This window comes from Nicotiana tomentosiformis, chromosome 12 (genome assembly GCF_000390325.3).
Source record: "Nicotiana tomentosiformis chromosome 12, ASM39032v3, whole genome shotgun sequence".
Taxonomy (NCBI): domain Eukaryota; kingdom Viridiplantae; phylum Streptophyta; class Magnoliopsida; order Solanales; family Solanaceae; genus Nicotiana; species Nicotiana tomentosiformis.
The window spans coordinates 106,468,951-106,488,347 of record NC_090823.1 but is presented as its reverse complement, the minus strand read 5'-3'; the positions used below and the strand labels follow the sequence as shown (position 1 = coordinate 106,488,347).

General features: G+C 40.2%; 1 protein-coding gene across 1 annotated transcript; it reads left to right on the top strand.

Annotated features, from left to right (window-relative positions):
- Positions 1-2,082: 2,082 nt before the first annotated feature.
- On the top strand, positions 2,083-2,739 carry LOC138903181 (uncharacterized). The gene has a single exon (XM_070191108.1). The coding sequence runs from the start codon at positions 2,083-2,085 to the stop codon at positions 2,737-2,739; it is 657 nt and encodes a 218-aa protein (XP_070047209.1).
- Positions 2,740-19,397: the final 16,658 nt, after the last annotated feature.

Sequence of the window (19,397 nt, the reverse complement as noted above, 5' to 3'; positions counted from 1 at the left end):
ACTGTTTCCTGTTATTGGGTTTTCAGTATTCTTCATGTAATCCATGCTTAATTAAAATTTTGACATATTATTGTTAGCCCATAGTAAGTGTCAAAGTCGACCCCTCGTCACTACTTCTTCGAGGTTAGACTGGATACTTACTGGGTACATGTTGTTTATGTCCTCAAGCTACACTTCTGTACTTAAATGTGCAGGATCTGAGGCAGGTGCATCTTATATCAGTCCGGCGTGCACACTTGATTACCACTTCGAGGCTTCACGGTGAGCTGCCTTCTGAGATCGTTCTACAGCAGCCGGAGTCTTTCTTTTGATTGTATTTTTCTGTCTAATTCACTTCGGACAGTAGACTTGTATTCTTTTGTATATTCTACTAGATGCTCATACACTTGTGACACCAGGTCTTGGCACAAACTAGTAGACTTGCGGTTTTGGTTTTATTCTATGATTATAATTACACACAGTTGCTTTCGTGTTATTTATTTTAGGTATGTTATTTCTTAAATTCTTTTTAATTTAAGGAAAGTTTAATTACTTGGAAAAGAATTTGTTAAAAAGAGGAAATCACGTGACTAGTTCTTAGTCAACTTGCCTAGCGGTGGCGTTAGGCGCCATCACAACCTATTATGAAATTGTGTTGTGACAACATGGTATCAGAGCACTAGGTTCACGTAGGTCTCACAAGTTATGGACAAGCCTAATAGAGTCTTGCGGATCCATACGGAGATCCGTACTTATCTTTGAGAGGCTATAGGGTGTTAGGAAACTACTCTTCATTCATCTCCTATCATGCAATTGATGGTGTACTACGTTTCTTCTCTTATTCTGTCACAGATGGTGAGAACGCACACGGCGGACGTTTCAAACCCAGGAGGGACTTCTCCCCCTATTATTAGAGGGCGAGATAGAGGTCAGGGAAAGGGACCTGCCCGAGGTAGGGGACGAGGACGTCCTAGAGTTGTCGCAGTTGCACCACTAGCGAATCCAGTGGAGGATCCCATTATTGAGGAGCAGGGTGAGGTGCCCGCAGCAGAGCCAGCCCCGGTCGATTTCATGTCAGCACCGGGCTTCTAGGAGGTCATGGGTCGTATGCTACGGTTCATGGATTCTATGACCCAGGTTGTTTTATTTCCAGTAGACCCAGCCACATCTCAGGCGGGAGGGGGAGCACAGACCCCTACTGCTCAGGCTCCAGGACATGCGGTTGTCGTATATTAGACCCCGGGTGCACTACCAATGGGCGGTGCCCAGCCAGTTATAGCAGCGGCACCTGAGCCTAGAACAGCTGCGGCCGGCGAGCCACAGAAGCTATTGGATAGATGGACTAGGCTACACCCTCCTGTCTTCGAAGGTGAGCGACATGAGGATCCCCAGGACTTCATTGATCGGTGCAGGGATAGACTGCACAACATGAGGATATTGGAGTCCCACGGGATGGATTTCCCTACTTTTCAACTGGAGGGAAGGGCCCGTAGGTGGTGCCAGACTTATCTTCTTGGCAGGCCGGCAGGTTCTCCTCCCATGACTTGGACCAGTTTACACGCCTATTCTTGGACAGGTATATTCCACCCTCATAGAGGGAAGAGTTGCGGTTTCAGTTTGAGCAGCTCCAGCAGGGTCAAATGTCAGTGACCGAGTATGAGGTGAGATTCTCTGAGTTTTCTCGCCATGCACTTATGATACTTCCTACTGAGACGGAGCGAGTGCAGAGATTTTTTACGGGGTTGCACTCGGGTATTCAGGATACTATGGCCCGGGAGGTTGAGATGGGGACTTCTTATCAGTAGTAGTGGAGATAGCTCGGAGGATTGAGGGTTACCGTTAGAGAGGTAGAGAGAAAATGCAGAGGGACAAGAGGGTCCGTTGTTCTGGGGAGTTTAGAGGTGCCCCGGCAGAGGGGCAAGGCAAGTTTGGGATAGGTCAGCCTAGCAGGCCCACATATCCAACACCACCACCTCCTCGGGGTGCTCCAGCAAGACCCTATTTCAGTGCCATGCCGGAGGGTTCTTACTGCCCACCAGCTATTGAGGGTTCTTCCAGTGGGTATTTAGGCCATCAGGGTTCTTCCAGTGCCTACTTATTGCCATGTCGAAGAGTTCATACCGCCCACCAACTATTCAGGGTTCTTCTAGTAGGTATTCAGGCCATCAAGGTCAGACTTCAGGACAGCAGATCACCGTACCGAGAGGTTGTTTTGAGTGTGGGGATTTCATCCATGTGCGGAGATTCTACCCCAGGCTTTGGGGCAAGGTAGTGCAGCAGGGCCAGCAGCCCATGATTATAGCACCAGTTATCCGGCCGCCCAGAAGCAGAGAACAAGCGGGTGGGGGCCGTCATAGAGGTGGAGTCCAGGTAGGTACAGGGAAGCCAGCTGCAACCCAGATAGGTGGGGGCCAGCCAGTCGGTGCCCCAAATAGGTTCTATGCTTTTCCAGCCAGACCAGATACAGTGGCCTCAGATGCCGTGATCACAAGTATTATTTTTGTCTGCGGTAGGGATACTTCGGCATTATTTAATCCAGGGTCTACCTATTTATATGTTTCATCTCTGTTTGCTCATTTTCTGGATATTCCTCGTGAGTCCTTGGGTACTCCTGTTTATGTGTCCATTCCTGTGGGTGATTCTGTTATTGTGTATCGAATCTATCGGTCCTGTGTAGTCACATTTTGTGGTTACGAGACTAGAGCGGATCTTCTGTTGCTTGATATGACCGACTTTGAGGTCTTCCTGAGCATGGACTAGTTATCCCCATATCACTCCATCCTTGATTGTCATGCCAAACCTGTTACCTTAGTGATGCCAGAGTTGCCTAGATTGGAGTGGAAAGGTTCGTCTGTCAGTACATCTAGCTGGGTTATATCTTTTCTGAAGGCTCGATATATGGTTGAGAAGGGTTGTTTGGCTTATCCATCTTATGTTCGGGATGCTACCACGGAGACTCCGACGATTGATTCGGTGACAGTAGTCCAAGAGTTCTCCGATGTATTTCCTTTTGATATTCCAGGCATGCCACTAGATCATGATATCGATTTCTGTATTGACTTGGCTCCAGGCACCTAGCCTATATCTATATCACCATATCGTATAGCTTCGAAAGAGTTGAAGGAGTTGAAGGAGCAGCTTGAGGAGTTGCTAGAAAAGGGGTTCGTCAGACCAAGTGTATCACCTTGGGGTGCACAGTGCTTTATGTGAAGAAGAAAGATGGGACTATGTGGATGTGCATTGATTACCGCTAGTTGAACAAAGTTACCATTAAGAACAAGTACTTGTTGCCGCGTATTGATGATTTGTTTGACCGGTTGCAGGGTGCTAGGGTGTTCTCTAAGATCGACTTGAGATCGGGGTACCATCAGTTGAAGATTCGGGACTCGGACATTCCGAAGACTGTATTTCGTACTAGATATGGCCATTATGAGTTTCTAGTGATGTCCTTCGGCTTGACTAACGCCCAGCGGCGTTTATGGATTTAATGAACAGGGTGTTCAGGCCTTATATTGATTTGTTTGCCATTGTCTTCATTGATTATATTTTGATCTATTCACGTAGCATAGAGGAGAACGAGCGGCATTTGAGAGTGGTGCTTCAGACCTTGCGGGAACTGAAGTTATATGATAAGTTCTCCAAGTGTGAGTTTTGGCTAGATTCTGTAGCATTCTTGGGGCATGTTGTATCAGGCGAGGGTATTAAGGTGGATCCCAAGAAGATTGAGGTAGTTTAGAGTTGGCCTCGTCCTACTACGACGACTGAGATCAGGAGCTTCTTGGGGTTAGTAGGTTATTATCGCCGGTTTGTAGAGGGATTCTCATCTATTGCAGCACCTTTGACTAGACTAACCTAGTAGGGTGCTCCGTTACGTTGGTCCGATGATTGTGAGGCAAGCTTCCAGAGGCTCAAGATAGCTTTGACTACAGAACCAGTTCTAGTGTTACATTCTAGCTCAGGGATGTATACTGTGTATTTTGATGCTTCACACTTTGGTTTGGGTTGTGTATTGATGCAGGAGGGGCAATTTATTGCATATTCTTCACGTCAGCTGAAGCCCCATGAGAAGAATTATTCTGTGCACGATTTGGAGTTGGCCGTGATTGTTCATGCTCTTAAGATCTAGAGGCATTATCTTTATGGGGTGTCTTGTGAGGTTTACACTGATCATCGCAGCTTGCAGTATTTGTTCAAACAAAGGGATTTCAATATGAGGCAGCGCAGATGGCTTGAGTTACTGAAGGATTATGACATCACCATTCTTTATCATCCGGGCAAGGCGAATGTTGTCGCGGATGCCTTGAGCAGAAAGGCAGAGAGTATGGGTAGCTTGGCCTTTATTTCAGCAGAGGAGCGGCCACTAGCTTTGGACATTCAATCCTTGGCTAATAGACTTCTGAGGTTGGACATTTCAGAGCCCAACAGAGTTCTTGCATGCGTCGTTGCCCAGTCTTCACTATTGGAGCCGATCAAGGCTCGATAGTTTGATGATCCGCACTTGATGGTACTCAGAGAAACAGTACTGCAGAGTGGTGCCAAGGAGGTTTCTATCGGCGAGGATGGTATCCTGCGATTCTAGGGTCGTCTATGTGCTCATAATGTCGATGGCTTGAGGGAGAGGATTCTAGAGAAGGCACACAGTTCTTGGTATTCCATTCATCCAGGTACTACGAAGATGTATCCCGACCTGGGACATCATTATTGGTGGCGAAGGAAGAAGAAAGACATAGTTGAGTATGTGGCTAGATGCCTAAATAGCCAGCAGGTTAAGTAAGAGCACCAGAGGCCAAGAGGCCTACTCCAGCAGATGACTATACCTGAGTGGAAGTGGGAGTGCATTACTACGGATTTCGTAGTTGGGTTGCCACGGACCTTGCGAAAGTTTGATGCAGTTTGGGTCATTGTTGACAAATTGACCAAGTCGACACACTTCATTCCAGTGGTGACTACGTATACTTCAAAGAGGTTGGCCTAGATTTATATTCAAGAGAGAGTTCGGTTGCATGGTGTTCTTGTTTCCATCATATCAGATAGAGGCCCTCAGTTTACTTCGCATTTCTAAAGAGCCGTACAGAGTGAGTTAGGGACCCGTGTAGAGCTCAGCACCGCATTTCATCCACAGACCGATGGTCAATCGGAGCGGACAGTTCAGATCTTGGAGGACATGCTCAAAGCACGTGTGATTGACTTTGGAGGGCAGTGGGATCGATTCTTGCCTTTGGCCGAGTTTGCCTACAACAACAGTTATCAGTCCAGCATCGAGATGGCTCCATTTGAGGCTTTATATGGTCGGCGATGTCGTTCTCCCATCGGGTGGTTTGAGCCTGGCGAGGCTAAGTTATATGGTACTGACTTGGTGAAGGATGCCTTGGAAAAGGTAAAGTTGATTCAGGAGTGACTTCGCACCACACTGTCCAGACAGAAGAGTTACGCGGATCAGAAGGCGCGTGAGGTATCATTTATGGTAGGCGAGAAGGTTCTCTTGAAGGTCTCGCCGATGAATGGGATTATGAGGTTCGGGAAGAAGGGCAAGTTGAGCCTAAGGTTTATAGGCCCATTTGACGTGTTGAAACGAGTTGGAGATGTTAGTTATGAGCTTGCTTTTCCTCCCAGTCTATTGGGAGTTCATCCGGTCTTCCACGCGTCTATGCTCCGGAAGTATCATGCCGACTTTTCACATGTGTTAGACTTCAGCACAATCCAGTTAGATGAGAGTCTGGGTTATGAGAAGGAGCCAGTTTCCATTGTTGATAGGCAGGTTCGCCAGTTGAGATCCAAGAGGATTTCCGCGGTAAAGGTTCAGTAGAGAGGCCAACCCGTTGAGGAGGTGACTTGGGAGTCCGAGGAGGACATGCGGAGCAGATATCCACATTTATTCAGAACTCCAAGTATGATTCTAGACTCATTCGAGGACGAACTTTTGTTTAAGAGTTGGAGAATGTAACGACCCGACAGGTCGTTTTTCTTTTTAGAACCCCATTCCCCTAAATAAGACTCCTCGTACGTGCTTTTACTCTTTTATGACTTGCAGGGATGGTTAGTTTGGGATTTGAAAGGGTTCGGGCTTAATCGGAACACTTGGTTCCTTAAGTTGGCCATAAAAGGCTAAATTTGACTCCGGTCAACGTTTTAAGTAAACGACCTCGGAATCGGAATTTGACGGTTCCAATAGGATCGTATGATGATTTCGGACTTGGGCATATGTTCGGATCGGGTTTTGGATGACCCTAGAGTGTTTCGGCGCCTAATAGTGAAAGTTGGCATTTTGAATGAATTTCATAAGTTTGGGTTGAAGTGGATCTTTACATTTTAGACGTCCATTTGGGATTCCGAGCCTGGGAATAGCTCTGTGTTGTGGTTCTAGACTTAGGAGCGCGTCCGGAAGTGGATTTGGAGGTCCATAGGTCGTTTCGGGGTCATTAGGCGAAAAATGGAAATTTGAAGTTCTTGGAAAGTTTGACCAAGGGTGGACTTTTGATATGTTGTTCGGATTCTGATTCTGGATGTTGGAGTAGGTCCGTAATATCATTTAAGACTTGCACGCAAAATTTGGCGTCATTCCGAGTTGATTTGATAGGAATCGGACGTGCGGAAGTATTTTTTGTAGTTTTTGAGTTCATGAGTTAATCCATGCGTTTTGGCGTCCGATTCGTGGTTTTTGATGTTATTTCAGTGTTTCGATCACTCAAGCGAGTTTGTATGATATTTTTAGACTTGTGTGGATGTTTGGTATGGATCCCCGAGGGCTTGGGTGAGTTTCGGACGTTTGGGAGGATGAGAAAAACTTCAGTTTTTCTAGTGTTTCTTGGCAGCTGTTGCAGGTCTCGCAAATGCAAGAATTTGCTCGCATTTACGAGGAAGGCTTCGCAATTACGAAGAAGCCTGAGTTGGGCAGTGTTCGCATTTGCGACACTTTGGTCACATTTGCGACCTTGGCAGTGTTCGCATTTGCGACCCCTTGGTCACATTTGCAACCTTGGCAATGGGAGCCCAGGTTCACATTTGCGATGAGTTTGTCGCATTTGCGAACCAGGTATCGCAAATGCGACATTTGCGACCTGTACACTGCCTTATTAAATGCGGGACTTAGGCCATTTATCTCATTTTCTTTCATCTCTTGGGCGATTTTTGGAGCTCTTGGAAGGGGGTTTTCACCTAGCACTTCGAGGTAAGTAATTTCTACACAATATGAGTTAAATACATATATTATGGGTAGATTAACATGTAAAAATTGGTGACATCTAGGGTTTAGATGAAAAACCTAGGTTTTGACAAAGATGGGATTTGACCACGAAATTGGTTATGGAATATAGTGAAAATCATATATTTGAGTTCATGAGATTATGGGTAATAATTTTCTTCAAAATATTTCGGAATCCGGGCACGTGGGCCCGGGGTGAATTTTAGGGATTCTTCAAATAGGCTTGGGAAATCACTTTGATAGTTAGGATATGAACTGTTAAACATGTATTGATTATTTTATATAATATTTGACTAGTTTCGAGTCGTTTGGCACCGAGTTGAGGGTTTGGGCACAATCTTGGACCAAAAAGTAGGCTTTGAGGCGAGGTAAGTCTCTTTTCTAACCTTGTAAGAGGGAATTAACCCCATAGGTGAATTGAATTAGAATGTGCTTCTATTTGTTGGGGGCTACATGCGCACGAGGTGATGAGAGTCCGTACGTAGCTACTAATTATGGTATTGTCTGAGTAGTCTAGGACCCATATCATGATATACTTACAATGTTTGTACCCCACTTGTTAACTTAATTGCTTAAGTCTTTTGAAACCTGATAAAAGAATTAAATTTGTGTTTTCCTTAAAATATTTTCTATTTGTGGAGCGGGCCGAACACCTCGGTAGTAGATAGATGCATCTATGGTTCGTGCTGTTCGACCCTCGGTAGTGCACAGTTTAAATATTATGGTGGATCGGACCGTATGACCTCGGCATAATTTGCGCATGATAAAGCTTTGGAACCAATTATAATTGATATTAATTCTTTGGCTTGTGATATAAATTTTTAAATGATGGAAAAATAAATTTGGGACTTAATATTGGTGAAGGGATTAATTATTGTTTCTTGTTATTGGGTTTTCAGTATTCTTCATATAATCCATGCTTAATTAAAATTTTGACATATTATTGTTAGCCCATAGTAAGTGTCAAAGTCGACCCTCCGTCACTACTTCTTTGAGGTTAGACTGGATACTTACTGGGTACATGTTGTTTAGGTACTCACGCTATACTTCTGCACTTAAATGTGCAAGATCTGAGGTAGGTGCATCTGGATATCAGTCTGGCGCTCACACTTGATTACCACTTCGAGGCTTCACGGTAAGCTGCCTTCTGAGCTCGTTCTGCAGCAGCCGGAATCTTTCTTTTGATTGTATTTTTCTGTCTAATTCACTTCGGATAGTAGACTAGTATTATTTTGTATATTCTACTAGATGATCATACACTTGTGATACCAGATCTTGCCACACACTAGTAGACTTGCGGTTTTGGTTTTATTCTACGATTATAATTGTACATAGTTGCTTTCGTGTTATTTATTTTATATCTGTTATTTCTCAAATTCTTTTTAATTTAAGGAAAGTTTAATTACTTGGAAAAGAATTTGTTAAAAAGAGGAAATCACGTTGGCTTGCCTAGCGGCGGTGTTAGGCGCCATCATGGCCTATTATAAAATTGGGTCGTGACAAGTTAATATGTAGTACAATATAGATAGATGTTAATAAATCAAATAACATCTAACTGTAAAAGCAGATAAATGTTAAATAAAAAGTTTTAGCTCAAGCATGTAAATTTGAGGAATAATAACTACTATTATATAGAAATATTAAGATCCGTCTCTCTCCCAACACAAGAAAAGTTACTCCATACTAGAATTAGTACTAACAATGAAAATATTATTGTCCATTAAATAAGAAAATGGAAACAAATATTCAAGAAGAATAATTCCCCCTATTTAATTAAAAGCATGAACTAGAGTAAATTCCTACACTGGAATTTATTTAGAAACAACAACTAAACCTCTATTATGATTTAAAAGAAAAGATAACTCGATACTCGTGAAAGAAATAAAACAGAGAAGTTTATTAAGAATTTGGATTCAGACTTCTAGCGCTAAGCTTTCTCTCCACTCCGATGCCCTCTTCTGATCGGGCAACATCTTCTTATATAAGAAAATTTTATGATGACTTCTCGATTTGGTGCTAGATTTTCATGAAAAATCTAGAGTTTGAATTTGTAGAGATGAGAACTCGACTTCTCGATTTGGTGCTAGATTTCCCTGAAAAATCTAGATTTTGAATTTGTAGAGATGAGAATTCTGTCATTCTATATTTAGATTTCGTCGATTTCATCATGGCAAATCGAGGCTTGGTGCATTGTCACAGCATTAATGAATCATAACTCGATTTTACACTTCTTTGTTGTATTTTTCTTGAATATTTCCTTTTCTTTTTTCATGTTGCGCACAACAATTCTTCTATAATTATTCCTGCAAAATAAAGTTAAGAATATGGAGGAAACATGATAATTTATATGTTTTTATGAGAGAAATTATGTGGTTAAAATCTGGTAAAATGCACTTATCAATCTACAACCACTTTGAAGTGTAAGAAGTCATCACCTGAATGAAATGCGCGGACTTGGTCAATTTCTCCATAGTGACCCAAACAACATTGAAATTCCTCAGAGTTCGTGGTAAGCCTACCACAAAGTCCATAGTAATGCGCTCTCACTTCCACTCTGGTATCACCAAACTATGGGTCAAACCACATGATTTCTAAGGTTCATACTTCACCTACTCGCAATTCAAGCACCCTGAAACATGCCCAACAATGTCCTTCTTCATCTTCCGCCACCAATAATGCTATTTCAAGTCATGATACATCTTCATGATACCTGGATGAATAGAATACATTGAGTTACGAGCCTCCTCAAGAATCAAGTCTCTCAAACCATCAACATTAGGAACATAAATCTGACCCTAAAGTCGCATAACACCATCATCTCTAATCATAGTCTTCTTAGCACCACCCCACTACATCGTGTTCTTCAACGCCAATACGTGGGGAACATCAAACTGGCGAGCCTTGATGCGCTCCAACAAAGACAACTTTACAACAACACAATCAAGAACCCTACTAGGCTCAAAAATATCCAACCTCACAAACCTATTAGTCAGGTCCTGAACATTCATAGCCAATTTAATCTTCATAGCTGGTATAAATACCAAACTACCTATACTCTCCGCCTTTCTACTCAAGACGTCAGCCACCACCTTAGCCTTCCCTAGATGATACAATGTAGTTATATCATAGAAATTTAACAACTCTAGCCATCTCCAATGCCTCAAATTCAAATCCTTCTGCTTGAACAAATTCTAGAGTCTCCGATAATTAGTGTAGACCTTGCATAACACGCCATACAAGTAGTGCCTCTAAATCTTGAGCATGTGCGCAATAGCTGCCAACTCCAAATTATGAACATGATAATTTTTTCATGGATTTTCAATTAGCGAGAAACGTAGGCAATCGCCCTACCACTATGCATCAAAACTACACCAAGCCTAATGCATGGAGTATCACAATATAGTATAAGGCTCTGAACCTATAGGTAACACCAATACTGGAACCGTAGTCAAAGCAATCTTGAGCTTTTGATAGATCTCCTCACACTCATCAGACCATCTAAAAGGAGTACTCTTCTGAGTCAACTTGGTCAATGGGGCTATAATAGATGAAAATCCTTCAACAAAGCAATGATAGTAGCCCGTCAAACCCAAGAAACTTCATATCTCTGTAGCTAAAGTGGGTCTAGTCCAATTCTAAACTGCCTCAATCTTCTTAGGGTTAGCCTTGATACACTCGTTAGACACAATATGACCCAAGAACAAAATTGAGTCCAACCAGAACTCACACTTTGAAAACTTAGCATACAGCTGACAATCCATCAAAGTCTGAAATACAGCCTACAAGTGTTGCTCGTGCTCATATATACTACGAGAGTAAACCAGAATGTCATGAATGAACCCAATCATGAAGGATTATAAATATGCCTTAATCACTCGGATCATCAAATCCATGAAAGTCGCTAGAGAAATACTCAAACCAAATGACATCACCAAGAACTCGTAATGACCATAACGAGTCCGAAAAGCCATCTTAGGGACATTTGTTGACCTAATCTTCACCTGATGATAGCCCGATCTCAAATCAATCTTAGAGAATACCTTGGCACCCTGAAGCTGATCAAATAAATCATCAATACGAGGAAATTGATACGTGTTCTTGATGGTAACCTTGTTCAACTGCCGATAATCAATGCACATCCTCAAAAAACTATCCTTCTTCTTCACAAACAATATAGTCTCACCCCAAGGAGAAATACTCGGTCTAATGAACCCCTTATCAAACAAATCCTACAAATGCTTCTTCAATTCCTTCAACTCAGCTAGAGCCTCTTGGTACGGTGGGATAGAAATAGGCTGAGTGCCCAGAACCAAGTCATGCAAAAGTCATATCCCTATCAGGCGGCACGCCAGGTAAGTCCGCCAAAAACACCTCCAAAAACTCTCTCACAGCCGGCACTAAATCCATAGAAGTAACCTTCGCACTACAATCTCAAATATAAGCCAAATATTCTAAGAACCCCTTTTCAATTATATGTTGAGCCTTATCAAACCACTCTACTAGTCGAATGAACAATGGTCCCTCTTCACTCTAATCTAGGAAACCCTGGCATAGCTAAAGTCGCAGTCTTGCCATGACAATCCAAGATAGTGTAAAACGGATATAACCAATCCATATCGAGAATGACCTTACAATCTACCATATCCAAGAATAAGAGATCGACTATAGCATCAAAACTATTGATAGTAACAATACAAGATCGATACACTCGATCAACTACTATAAAATCTCCAACCGGTGTGGACAGAAATAGGAATATCAAGAGAATCACGAGACAAACTCAAGTATGAAGCAAATATAAAGACACATAAGAATATATAGAGCCAGGATCAAACAACACCGAAGTATATCTATGCCATATTGAGATAATACATGTAATAACTGCATCAGCCAACTCCACCTCAGGCCGACCAGGGAATGCATAACAACAGGCTGAGCCCCACCAACATGTCCTCCATATGTAGGATGATCTCTCACTGATCGGCCTCTACCCCTAACTAGATGGCCTCCACCTCTGGCTGGTTGACCCCTACCTCTAATTGGATGAGCATGTGGTGTAGGAAATGGCACTGGAACAATGGCCTGGCTACGCTATTGCACTCAATCCCACAATCTCGGGTGATGCCTCCAGTAAGGCGTCACATCCCTACACTCGAAACAACCCTTCACCGGATATTGTTGATGGGTCTGAGGCTGCCCCTGACGACCCGAATCACCACTATAGAAGCTTCGTATCGGAGGTGCACTAATGGGAGCTAGAGATGAACTGAAAGATGGATTCCCCGAGCGGGGACCATAAGCACCATGGCTGCCTAGAATACTATGAGAAACCTAGAATGCTGACTGAACCGGCCTGATAGAATGGCCTCTACCAAAAGAACCCCTGCCTCCATATGAGGAACCACTGAAACCACCAAAATGATGAGGCCTCTTATCAGAAGTTGTCTCTCTCACCTAGCCTCGAATGTGCTCAATCCTCCAAGCAATCTCCACTACCTGAGTGAAAGAAGTCTTAGTCTCAGTCTCTCTCACCATCTGAATTATGTTACCATAAGCAAGACCTTTTATAAACCTCTACACCTTTTCCTCTCAGTAGGGATCAGGATAGCTGCATGACCAGATAAATCAACAAACCACGTCTCATATTGGGTGATTGTTATACCACTCAACTGAAGACCTCAAACTGGCTGCGTAGCTCATATCTCTCATTAAGTGGGATGAACATCCCCAAGAACAACTGCGAAAATTGAAACCATGTAAGAGGAGGTGATCCTGCTGGCCTTCCCATCTCATACGTCTTCCACCACCACATTACTAAACTATGCATCTAGAAGACAGTTAAGTCAATTCCATTGGACTCAACTAGTCCCAAATTGTACAGTATCTCATGACAATGGTCTCAGCAGTCCTAGGTATCCTCTAAAGGTGCACCACCAAAGTGAGGAGGATATAACTTCTGGAGCTTATCCATCCTCTTTAGTGCATCGACTGACATCATGGGCCCATCCTTAGGCTGCTAGAGGAAATAATAGTCTAAATCATCGCGTCTTGTATCACTCCTAGGGTCTGATATCCCTGATCCATCTACTCTGGAGTATGAGCGATGGGAGTCTGAACTCCTCCCCCAGCCATAGAAGCAATGGGTGCCATAGGAAATGCACCGGCCTAAACCATATTCATCATAAGGCCCACCATATGGACCAAGGCGTCTTGAAGTACTGGAGTAGCAATAAACCCCGAACGAACTGGGCCTCACCAAATAGCTGGTACGAGAATCCTAGCGCTCTGAATCGTCACCCTGTACATCATCCCATGCATCATCAAATGCAGGCCCTGAGCAAAAGGGACGTCAGTACATTAGAATTGCACTGGTATGTAAAGCAACTGAAAGAAAGAACTATAAATTATGAAACTGAAACTGAAATTATAACTGATAACTGATAACTGAAATGATAACTGATAACTAATAATTAAAATGAATAAAGGAAGTAAGAGTATGAATACTTCCTCTTCTGAATGATGAACCACTTGTTTATCTGAATATTAAACTGCGGTCTCAGGCCCAATATATATATGCACAAGCTGCGGCCTCGGGCCCAAGTATACGTATACTTAACTGTGGCCTCAGGCCCAATTATGCATAAAGCATAAAATGCGGCCTCAGGCCCAAGATGCATAAAGCATAAACTGTGGCCTTAGGCCCAAAGATGCATAAAGCATAAACTGCGGCCTCAAGACCAAAGATGCATAAAGCATAAACTGCGGCCTCGGGCCCAAGTAAAGGTGTTCAACATTCAGGGATTTAAAATCTGAAACTGAGAATCATATTGCAACACATGATACTGAAATACTAAATCATATTGAGTTATATGATACTTAAATGCTGAATAGAACTACACTAAGATATATATTCATGAACTGATTATGAAAATTGAAACCTCAATTGTTTATGACATGCTGAATAATCTAGACTGAGACTTATGGGCATCGAACCCAATTCTATATTGATTACGCACTGAGCTCACAACATTCAGAATGAAAGTCATGAATGAGTTACGAAGCTAGAGAATAGAATTTTTGCAACTATTCAAGGAACTAAGCTTAACTATATTTCTGAGGAAACTAGTAACATTGTAAAAGAAACATAGTATAGGGAGAATCATTAGTATTCCAAAAAATAGAAAGTTAGCCTCACATACCTTAACTCTGGTCTTTTTAAGCATATCACAATGTTCATCACCTCTTTCAACGAGAATCTATGGCAATATATATCAAGAGGAACTAGTATTAGCACTAATGCTCGTGTTTTGATCAGTAAGGTATTGTATCAAACACCTAATGGCGTAAAGCCTCATAGCCCTTAGTAATTGGTCGTTTCTTCACCAAGTTCTCATTCTACTACTTCTAGGTGATTCTACAACCCCAAATAGATGTAATTAACACCATTTCTCATCACCCAAATGTTTACAACAATCACAAGTCAATAATCCAAAACCCTAGCATAGTTCATATGGTTCTCTTTATCATACCCATTTACTATTCTCCCAAAACTCATCAATTCATAGTTATAAATGATTAGGGAGTAGAAGCATTATCCATTTGAAGTTCAATCCTCTTGAATTCGAGTTATAGGGTTTCTTTTCTCAACAATGGTGTCTCGATCGAATATCTAATAATTTAAAGGATTTACCCATGTTAATAAGGTGTTGGAAAATTGAAATTAACTTAGAATCATCGTTAGAACTTACCTTGGATGATGGAGGGACCTTGGGGAAGTTGGGTTCTTGAGAGCTCCCCTTTCTACAGCAAATATATGTGTTTGGGATTGTAGGGAACGAGGTAGGGTTTAAATAAGTGTACGCATCCCAAAAATTGAGGAGGAAATAAAAGTGGCTTGGATAAACATCGTCGGCATGGGGCATCATTAGAGGCGCCAAAATAACAGTGCAAGGCGCCATCAGAGGCGTCAAAACTATAGTTCCTTGCACTGTCATGGGTGCTAAGGTTAATGCCCTGGACAATGCCTTGCACTGTCAGAGTCGCTGAGGTTAATGCCCTGGACAGTGCCTTGCACTGTCTATGGCTGTGAGTTTTCATGGCCTTGTACTATATAAGGCTGTGAATTTCCATGGCCTTGCAGTGTCTAAGGCTGTAAGACGGACCTCCCATAAACTTAGTCGATTCTATCAAATTTTAAGCACCTCACTTTCTGTCTTGATTTCAAAACAACTATTTTCACCCATACTCATCCCGATAGGACTTCACATGTCTAAAAAGTCACATTAATACTCATTTAATGCATCCACAACTAATTTGGATTTACGGAGTGTTACAATTCCCAAAACATAATTCATGTAGCAATTAGTGCCAATAACATCCTAATTTTCTCAAATCAAAGTTAACCACGATACTTACCTCTTTTTGGAACCAAATCAATACTCCAACACAACTTTGCCTTTAGCACAAGCCTTCAAACAACTAGGATCTAGTTAAATAATGTTCAGATTAATCAAACAAGCTTTAGAAACTACCCTAACATAAAAAAGGTTCGATCTTTAACATATTTGAAAAGGTCAACATAAATTCAACTTAGGCCCACATAGTCATTCTCCCCCGAGTCTAATTATGTCATTTGTATCAAGATTGGTCCTCACAATTGAGGTCAAAATTCACCAATATTAGCCCTCATAAGCGGAATTGCTGAAGACAGTGAGGTCTTTTAATGTCGGCACTTAGGCAATTTTAGCTCATTTCTTTCATCTCTTGGGTGATTTTGGAGATTCTTGGAAAAGGGGTTTTTACCTAGCTATTGAAGGTAAGTAATTTCTATCCAATATAAGTTAAATACATAGATTATGGGTAGATTTTAACTTGTAAAATTATAAAAATTATGGGTTTAGTTGAAAAGCCTAGGTTTTGATAAAAATGAGATTTAACCATGAAAATGATTATGAAATTGGGTGAAAATTATATATTTGCGTTCGTGAGATTATGGGTAACAGTATTCTTCAAAACATTCCGGAATCCGGGCACGTGGGCCCGGGGGTAAATTTTAGGAATCTTCCAATGTGGGTTGGGTAATTACTCTAATAGCTAAATTGTTAAATTTTGAGCGTATATTGATTATTTTATAAAATATTTGGCTAGCTTCGGATTTGTTCGGCACCAAGTTGGGTCCTTAGAGTGAATTTGTGGCCAAAAAGTGAACTTTGAGATGAGGTAAGTCTCTTGCCTAACCTTGTAAGAGAGAATCTACCCTATAGGTGATTTAAATTGCTATTTGATTCTAATTGTGGAGGCTACGTACGCATGATGTGATGAGAGTCCATTCGTATCTACTAATTATGCTTAAGTTCGGGTAGTTTAGGACCCAAATCATGAAATACTTGTAATATTTGCACCCCTCTTTTTAATTAAAGTGCTTAAATTTTATTGAAACATGTTAAAGGATTTGTAAAGACACAATTTCACTTACTTGAGTTTTGGTGGGTCACTTGAACGTTAATAGAGATTGTGCTTCTTTGTGTATTAGCCTTAAAATAGCTTTTAAATCGGATGTTCATAAAGTATTCTCTCTTCTTGTGGAGTGGGCCGAATGCCTCGGCAGTATAATAGATGCATCTATGGTTCATGACGTTCGAACCTCGACAGTGTACACATTATTCTAGATCGGGTCGCACGACCTCGGCATAAATCGTGCTTGTTGACGCTTGAAGTCTGAATACACTTGATAGTATTTTCATGAATTGAAAGGTTGTAACTTATTTATTTGCTCGAGATTTATTTGTAATTAGTCTCACACCTCATTTTTCCCGAGGGATAGGGAGTTTTTCCAATTAAAGTGACATTAATCGAAATGAGATTATTTATTTGATTCAGAGTCGCCACTTGGAATAATTTATGGTGTCCCAAATCATCGGTTTATTTTAAATCCCAAATCGAGGAAATTTGACTCTATTTATGGTCCGCGAACACAGAAGACCGGGTAAGGAATTCTGTTAACCTGGGAGAAGGTGTGAGGCACTCCCGAATTCCGTGGTTTTAGCACGGTCGCTTAACAATTAATACTTAGGCGTAATTATCTGATTTATTACATGTTTTAAACCTATTGTGCATTTTGTCTTTTATCGTTTTTAATATTTATGAAATTTATTTGAACAAGTAGCGATGTCGCACACTTGTTATTTTTGTACATAATGCAAATCGCGCTACGTGAAATGCACCAGCAATTTACAACATGTTTATTTTAATTATTTGAAGTTGTGGTCAAGTTGCGTGAAACGCGCACTTGAGTTAGGATTTACGTAGCATGGCTATGCCACGGGAACTGTACCCATAGTCACGATAATTTATTAATCGCGCCTAAAGCAACTAGCACGTGTTCGCGATTTCTTTTTCCTTACGAGTTTGAGATCTTTGTAAGGTCAAGAGGTATGAAAATCAATTGTGAAAAATGGGTCAGCTTTTGCTCTTACTAAATTGGGCCTAACAGAAACTATTTTAGACCAGATAAATTAAAATTGATCGTAGTATAATTGGCCCTTTAAAACCAACTAAAAAGTAGGCTCAGTTACTAGTTCACCAAGCTACTCCATTAGTTCACTATCCATTAGCCATTTTTAGTAATACATACTTCATTAAACAAACTCAACTCCCTTTAAATCTAATTAACACTCATGACCCAACTATACAAAATGTGTTGACCAAGACATCTTTGGTTTAACATATACAAATTATTCTATCTCAAATTTAAACAGAGAATACGTGTCTTCCTACTACTACACATGACTTTAGATTCATATAAATAAAAAATAAATATACTTTTAACCCCAAAATGCTCAACAATCAAACCAACTGATAATGAAAATTAAAACACTAAATAATCATGGAAAACAACTAAATCAGAATATTATAATAAAAATTCATGCCAAATAAAGTCAACAAAGAACTACAATTCAAAGAGATATGACTGGAGCATGGCAATAAACATTACTGAAATGGAAAAGAAACGAACTTTTGAGGTGAAAAAATTTCTTCACTATATTGATTAAAAAAAATCTTCAAGTTTGAATTACAGAAGGAAAGTGCTGGCTACAACTCAAAGGAAAACAGGACGTCGAACGGAATTCAAACAACCTCGACGGAACCGGATTCGGATAAACGAGAACCTCGCTGAAAATGGACCTCGAACAGGACCTCTTAAACCTCACGCAAACGGGAGAGAGAGGTTAGGACTTGGATGAATGTTTATGGGTTTCAGGGTGGTTTTTGGGTGGTGAAGCTACTCTTTTTTTATAAAAAAAAACGAAAAAAGAATGACATGAATAGAATTTCTCTTCTCCTATAAGAAGAAAAAATAAATTTCTCTCAATTCGCTCCCCTCACTTTTTTTTCTTCTCTCCCCCCTCCTTTTCTCTTCTATTTATAGAAAAAAATTCGAAATTTTTCAGATTTTTTTATTTTTATTTTTATTTTATTTTTTATTTTTTAATTGAAAAGAATTCCCACTTCTCATTTTTTAAAAAAAAATTAAAAAGTAATTCCCCACTTTCCTTTACTTTTATTTTTAAATTTCTTACTTTTTTTTTACTTTTATTATATTTAAATTCCCACTTTTATACTTTTCTTTTTTTATTTCCCACTTATTTTACTTTTTTTTTTTAATTTCCACTTAATTTTACTTTATTTTTTAAACTTTCAGCTACCCTTAATTTTATTTTTTAACTCCAACTTTCTTTTACTTTTCATTTTTAAAATTTTCACATTCTATTACTTTTATTTTTTTTAATTTCCCACTTTCTTTTACTTTTTTATTAAATAATTTTCACCTACTTTTACTTTTACTTTTTAATTTTATATTTCTACTTTTCCTATTTTTTAATTCCCATCCGAAATTTGTTTTAAAAAAAATTAATTTTATTTATTTTCGGTTTTTTAATTAATTTTATTTAAAAATAAATATAAAAATAAAAATAAAAATAAAAATAACACTAATAGTAATAATTGACCTTTTAAATTATTATTAATTTTTACCCTATATAAAAAAATGTAACAAAGCTAAAAACAATATATATTAAATTTCTGAAAATATTTACATAGTAGAAGGTGATAAAAATTCAAATATAGTGAAAAATTAAGTGTTCACAATTAATATGTGTTGGTGGGAGACTTTTGGAATCTATTATTATTTAAAGAATCATTTAATCAATGTTGCTAC